The following is a 7770-nucleotide window of genomic DNA, read 5'->3' on the forward strand; positions in this document are numbered from 1 at the left end:
AGAAATATCAATAACCTCAGATATGCAGATGACACGACCCTTATGGCAGAAAGTGAAGAGGAACTAAAGAGCCTCTTAATGAAAGAGAATGAAAAAGTTGGCTTAAAACTCAACATTCAAAAAGCTAAGATGATGCCATCCAATCCCATCACTTAATGGCAAACAGATGGGGAAACAATGGAATCAGTGACAAACTATTTTCTTGGGCTCCAAAACTACCATAAATGGTGACTGCACCCATGATTTTAAAAGACGTTTGCTCCTTACATGAAAAGCTATGATAAACCTAGATAGCATATTAAAAAGCCAGAGACATTACTTTGCCAACAAAGGTCTATATAGTCAAAGCTATGGTTTTTCCAATAGTCACGTATGGATGTGAGAGTTGGACTATAAAGAAGGCTGAGCGTAGAAGAATTGGTGTTTTTGAACTGTGGTGCTGGAGAAGACTCTTGAGAGTCCCTTGGACAACAAGGAGATCAAATCAGTCCATCCTAAAGGAAATCTATCCTGAATATTCATTGGAAGTACTGGTGCTGAAGCTAAAACTCCAATACTTCGGCCACCTGACACAAAGAGCCGACTCACTGGAAAAGACCCTGATGCTGGGGAAGACTGAAGGCAGGGGAAGAAAGGGACAGAGGACGAGATGGTTGGATGGCATCACTGACTCAATGGACGTGAGTTTGAGCAAGCTCCAGGAGTTAGTGATGGACTGGGAAGCCTGGCGTGCTGTGGTCCATGGGGTCGCAAAGAGTCGGACACGACTGAATAACAACCAACACAAACTCAGTTCTTTAGTAGATACATATTAGTTAAATTATTAAATTACTAGACCAGAGAGGTCTAATAATTTATTGAGCATCTCTATGTCTTTTTTAATTGACATAAAAGTCTAATCTATTTTTGACATGCAGGATTACAAAGAAAAAGTGTTTCAATTATCAAACATTCCTATATAATTTCTTTTTTAAAAAAATACATATTAACTTATTCCATTAATACTTATTCAGCATTATGTGCCAGGTATTGTCTCATATACTGGGAATATGCAAGATTGGAGAGGGTTCCTGGCCCAAGAAATTTATATTTAAGTAGGGGACTATAAAGAACTTGTAACAGAATATTTTCATATATACTGAGAAAAGATAAAGCAGAACCTATAGGAGACTCAATTGAAATGTTACAGTAAAGAATTTTAAAAGTTTCTGAATTATTTAATTTTCAATACATAAATTAGAATGATTACAAAGTTATCTTCCAAAATAATTTTCATTCACGCACACTGCAGTAGCCTTCCCTGAATGTGAGACAGGGATGAACTTGTAGCTACATCGAGAAGAATTGCACATAACTTATAACTCGTATTTTGCCAGAGCAATTCACTGCCTAGGAAGCCATGTCAAGTAATCCAAGGTAACTGTAATTCCCCACTTCCTTAAATGAATTTTTTCTGACTCAGTTGATATTCTGGCCATACATCATACATCAGCTATTCTCTAAAGAGATTCTGAATCATTATATTAGTTTGATTTTATAAGTCCAGGATCTTCCTCATTTTATCATGACAATATTTTTACTAAGGATCAAGGTATAGCTCAATGAAAAAATTATAAACAATACAAGTTACATATATATTTACACACGAAAAAGAATATACTACGGACATTTATGTTGCCATGTATTATAATTACCAAATCAAAGATCAAAACATCTAACAATGCAAGTGAAATTTTCAATAACACAATTCATATAATAATTTAAACATCTGTTAATGTAACATTACTTAGTAATGAAGCTTAAAAATGTTTGACTTATTCCTTATTAAGCACACTACTAAATTAGGATTCTCTACAAAATGGACACCTAAGAAAAAACACTATTTAAAAAAAAATTTTATATTATTTGAAATTTGATTAGCTACATTTGTTTTTCTATGTAAAATGGCAATTTTTAGACTTTTTTTTAAGGTTGATATCACATATGCTTGTAAAATGCTAATTTTAGTAAACCTCACACAATTTACACATATCCCGTATTTGTGATGTTATTTACTGCCAACAGAGAATTTCTTAAAATCGTGAACATCGCCTACTACCAATTTTAGAGTTAAAAAACAGCTGAGAGCAAATGCTCCAGACAAAACTTTGAGATATAAATGGATAGCAGTAGAGGTGATACTGCCGCTATTGTCTAAAAAGGACAATTTCTGTACTTTTATCATAAAATCAAATCCTATGTATTAACACAGGTACAGCATGTAAAGAGTACCAAAGTAAAAGTCGTATTATTTTGAGCTAGCACAAAGATACAGAGACATATACGCCAAGTGTTAAAGCTGGTTGTCTTAGGAAAAGCAAGGAAGGAGAAGGGATGAGGGCAAGAAAAGAGAGAAGAAATTATAGCAAAATATTTATGGCATAATTATTTAAAGAAAGTGTTTTAAGCATATCATAACCATGTATACATTCAATCCAAGGACATTACCTTTTTTTTGTCAGTGCAGGAATCTGTTTCAGTTACTTTGTGACACTCTTTCATACATGTATGATTCTGACAGGTTAAGGTTCGTCCGCAAGCTCTTTTACAAGAATAAGGTCCTACAGCATGACATGGTAGAGGGCTCACCTTAAAATTTAAGAAAAAAAGGAAAATTAGCAATATACACCAGAGAAGGCAATGGCAACCCACTCCAGTACTCTTGCCTGGAAAATCCCATGGAAGGAGGAACCTGATAGGCTGCAGTCCATGGGGTCGCTAAGAGTAAGACACGACTGAACATCTTCACTTTCACTTTTTACTTTCATACAATTGGAGAAGGAAATGGCAACCCACTCCAGTGTTCTTGCCTGGAGAATCCCAGGGACGGGGGAGCCTGGTGGGCTGCTGTCTATGGGGTTGCACAGAGTCAGACACGACTGAAGCAACTTAGCAGCAGCAGCAACGTACACACATACACAGCCTACTGGAAGCATGTTTCCAAAATGATTGTTATTCATTTGAGAACAAGTTCTATCTGATACATTTCATTAATAATTACTATCAAAATCAAAGTAATCTATCAAAAAAAAATCCAAAGAATGAATGCCAAAAAGCAAAATATCCTATTCCTAAAAGGGAAACTCAACAATATAATGCTTCTGTAGTGAATGCATATTCATAGGCTAATTCTCAAATAAAAGCACTGTATATTTTTGAATACTTAGTAGACAAACTCTTATACTCTTTAGAGCACTAAAAAGACAATACATTGACTTTGTTATTTCTAATACCCATCATATAGAAGAGGAATATATTAATAGATTGTAAGCTTTAGTTAAAGCTTGTGCCTGTAACTCACCTCATGTTTTCCAAGACATTCCCTATAAGAAAAAAAATGAAAACATTATACATTCTTCAAAAAGAATATTTTTAAAGCAAAGATGCTAACTCTACTGGTTTTTAAATTAACAAAAAATAAACACATATGGAAATAATAAGTGATTACAGAAAGATTCCAGGATACAAAGTTAATATACAAAAGCCAACTGCTGAACTGGAATTTGAAATTAAAAACACACCACCATTTACATCAGGGCTTCCCTGATAGCTCAGTTGGTAAAGAATCCACCTGCAATGCAGGAGACCCCAGTTCGATTCCTGGGTCAGGAAGATCCACTGGAGAAGGGATAGGCTACCCACTCCAGTATTCTTGGGCTTCCCTTATGGCTCAGCTAGTAAAGAATCCGCCTGCAACACGGGAGACCTGGGTTCAATCCCTGGATTGGGAGATCCCCTGGAGCAGGGAAAGGGTACCCACTCCAGTATTCTGGCCTAGAGAATTCCATGGACTGTATAGTCCATGGGGTCACAAAGAGTAGGACACGACTGAGCAACTTTCACTTTCACCATTTATACTATCACACAGAAAAATGAAATACTTAAGATATAAATCTAACAAAATAAATAATAAGATCTATATGAAGAAAACTATAAAACACTGATTAAAGAAATAAAAGTAGACCTAAATATATGAAGAGATATTTCATGTTCATCTTTAGAAAGGTGCAATGCTGTTAAATGTCACTTCTTCCCAACTTCATCTAGATTCAACACAATTACAATCAAAATCCCAGCAAGTTATTTTGTGGATATCAACAAACTGATTCTACGATCTTTATGGAAAAACAAAAAAAACCAGGATAGCCAACACAGTACTGAAGAACAGAGGCAAAGAGCTGACACTACCCAACATCAAGCCTTATTATAAGGCTACAGTGATTAAGATAGTATGGTATTAGTGAAAGAACAGACAAACACATCAATGGAACAAACAGAGAGCCCAGAAACAGACTCACACAAAGATAGTCGATTGATCTTTGACAAAGGAGAAAGGCAATTAAACGATGAAAGGACAGACTTTTCAGCATATGGCTGGTGCTGGAACAAAGGAACATCTACATGGAAAAAAATACAAACAGACTTTACAACTTTCTGAAGTTACGTCAAAATGGATCAAAGACCTAAATGTGAAACGCAAAACTATAAAACACAGGAGAAGATCTAGGTGACCTTGAGTTTGGTGATGACTTTTTAAATACAACACCAAAAGCACAATCCAGGAAAGAAAAATGGCTAAGTTGGACTTCATTAAACCCAAAACATCTGCTCTGCCATAATCACTTAAATAAGAACACTTAAATGAAAAGATAAGCCACAGACTGGGAGAAAATATTTGGAAAAACACAGCTGGTAAAGGACTTTTATGCAGAATATAAAAGAACTCTTAAAATTCAATAATAATAAGTCAAACAACTCAATTAAATCAATGGGCAAGATCTGAACAGAGGACACTTTATATATATACAAATGGCAACTGAGCATATGAAAAGATGTTCAACATCATTTACCATTAAAGAACTGCCAATTAAAACAGCAATAAGATGTTGCTGTTACTACACACCCATTAGGACAGCTAAAATTCAAAACACTGACAATAATATTTGCTGGTAAGGATGCAGGGCAAAGGGAACTCTCACTCACTGCTGGAGAGAATGCAAAATGGCGCTCTCATATAGGTAAATATAGGTCTACCATATGATCCAGAATCAGCACTCCTAAACATTTACCCAAATGAGTTGAAAGCATATGACCACAAAAAACTTACACATGAACGTTTACAGCAGCTTTCTTCATAACTGCTACAACTTCGACAACCAAAATGTCCTTCAATAGGTGAATGAATAAACAAACTGTGGTACAATGGAATATTGCTTAGCAATAAAAAGAAATGAGCCATCAACCATAAATAGACATACAGGAAATTAAATGTAAATTATTAAGTGCAACATGCTAAAAAGGCTATATACTGTAGGATTCCAACTACAGGACAATTTGAAAAAGGAAGAATTCCAGAGACAGTAAAAGAAAGAAAAAGATGAACAGTTTCCAGGGGCTTGAGGGACAGGCAGGTGAGGGATGAACAAGTGTAGCACAGGATGTTTTTAGGGCAGTGAAACTATTCTGATGCAGGCAGGACATTATGCACATACAACTGAAAAAGTATATCCTAATGTAAACTATAAACTTTAGTTAATAACAATGTATCAGTATCAGTTCCTCAGCTGTAAAAAATTCTGCTCTAAGAAAGAAATTATATTACCTGGATAGTTCATGTGACAAATAATAAATTTCAACATATACCTCATAATAATAATTATGTTACACATGCCACTGAAAAAGCATTATGTCAGAGTTAGAAAGACCTTTATATATATGTTTTTGGTTTTTAAACTGAGATAAAATTCACACGCCATAAAGTTTACACTTTTAAAGAATTCCACACTAATGTATTAATAACAGGGGAAACTGTGTGTGAATGGCAGGAAAACAAGACCTCTTTGTACTTTCTGTGAAATTCTCCTGCAAACCTAAAAAGTCATCTTTTAAAAAAAGTCTATTTAAAAAAAACAAAACAAATATTTTATATCCCTTTCGAGAGACTAGTTTAGAAATTGTCATGTGATCCAACTCTGGCCAATGAAAAGTGAAAAGAATTTTATTATGGGAAAAATTTCCTCAGTCTTAAAAGAAAAGGATGGCTGAAGGCACAAATATCTTCCATTTCTCCCTTTGGAAACTTCACTAACTGGATGGGAAGTTTATCAGAAAGGAAAATAGCCAGAGAGCAAAGACTATATAAAGGGTACAAAGTAAGGACAAAATTTGGGCCCTCAATGAGGTATCTGAATTAATCAGATTAACCAACTAGGAAGCAGTTCTAACACCAGTCTAACTGTGCAAGAAATAAATGTTACCATGTTGCTTTTAATTTAGAGTTTCTGTTACTTGAAGCTAAAGGCACCCTAAATGATACAGCACATATTATATATATTATACATACATATTCAGAATTCTTACACCACACGGCCAAATTATTATCAAATGTAATGTTATTTTTAACAAGAGGACAAGAAAACAAAAACACTGTACAATAATAAGAAATTATATTGCCTTGATAATTCATGTGACAAGTAATATTTTTAATATATACTTTACAATAATTTTGTTATGCATGTTACTAAAAAATCATATCAGTGTTAGAAGGATCTTTATACATGTTCTTCTCCTTTTTAAAACTGAGATAAAATTCACATACCATAGAATGTAGACTTTTAAAGAGTACAATTCAGAGGTGTTTAGTGTACTCACATGGTTGTGTAACTAAAATCACCATGACTTAATCCTAGAATATTTTTATGACCCAAAGAGAAGCCGTGAAACAATCAGAATCATTCTCCATGGTCTCCTATCCCCAGACTCTGCAACCACTAACCTACTTTCTGTCTCTATGGATTTGCCTACTATGGACATTTCATATAAATGTATTATGTGGCCTTCAGTGTCTAGCTTCTTTCATTTATTTATTTTTTTTTAAACTTTACAATATTGTATTGGTTTTGCCAAATATCGAAATGAATCCACCATAGGTATACATGTGTTCCCCATCCTGAAACCTCCTCCCTCCCCATACCATCCCTCTGGGTCGTCCCAGTGCACCAGCCCCAAGCATCCAGTATCGTGCATCGAACCTGGACTGGTGACTCATTCCACATATGATATTTTACGTATTTCAATGCCATTCTCCAAAATCATCCCACCCTCTCCCTCTCCCACAGAGTCCAAAAGACTGTTCTATATATCAGTGTCTATTTTGCTGTCTCGTATACACGGTTATTGTTACCATCTTTCTAAATTCCATATATGTGTGTTAGTATACTGTATTGGTGTTTTTCTTTCTGGCTTACTTCACCCTGTATAATAGGCTCCAGTTTCATCCACCTTATTAGAACTGATTCAAATGTATTCTTTTTAATGACTGAGTAATACTCCATTGTGTATATGTACCACTGCTTTCTTATCCATTCATCTGCTGATGGACATCTAGGTTGCTTCCATGTCCTGGCTATTATAAACAGTACTGCGATGAACATTGGGGTACACGTGTTTCTTTCATTTCTGGTTTCCTCAGTGTGTACGCCCAGCAGTGGGATTGCTGGATCATAAGGCAGTTCTATTTCCAGTTTTTTAAGGAATCTCCACACTGTTCTCCATAGTGGCTGTACTAGTTTGCATTCCCACCAACAGTGTAAGAGGGTTCCCTTTTCTCCACACCCTCTCCAGCATTTACTGCTTGTAGACTTTTGGATCACAGCCATTCTGACTGGCGTGAAATGGTACCTTATAGTGGTTTTGATTTTCATTTCTCTGATAATGAGTGATGTTGAGCAT

The 7770-nt window shown here is 35.3% G+C and overlaps 1 protein-coding gene across 6 annotated transcripts in view; it reads right to left on the minus strand.

Annotated features, from left to right (window-relative positions):
* Window positions 1-7770, minus strand: part of NFXL1 (nuclear transcription factor, X-box binding-like 1) — a 61160-nt gene that overhangs the window by 19509 nt on the left and 33881 nt on the right. For all 6 annotated transcript variants that reach the window (XM_010858880.1, XM_010858884.1, XM_010858881.1 and 3 more), the window contains exons 16-17: window positions 3341-3362; window positions 2488-2628 (exon numbers count right to left, since the gene is read on the minus strand). In XM_010858880.1, the coding sequence (XP_010857182.1) occupies window positions 2488-2628; window positions 3341-3362 (163 nt within the window). The remainder of the gene's footprint in view (window positions 1-2487; window positions 2629-3340; window positions 3363-7770) is intronic.

The sequence above is a fragment of the Bison bison genome, unplaced genomic scaffold (genome assembly GCF_000754665.1).
Source record: "Bison bison bison isolate TAMUID 2011002044 unplaced genomic scaffold, Bison_UMD1.0 scf7180017864451, whole genome shotgun sequence".
NCBI lineage: Eukaryota > Metazoa > Chordata > Mammalia > Artiodactyla > Bovidae > Bison > Bison bison.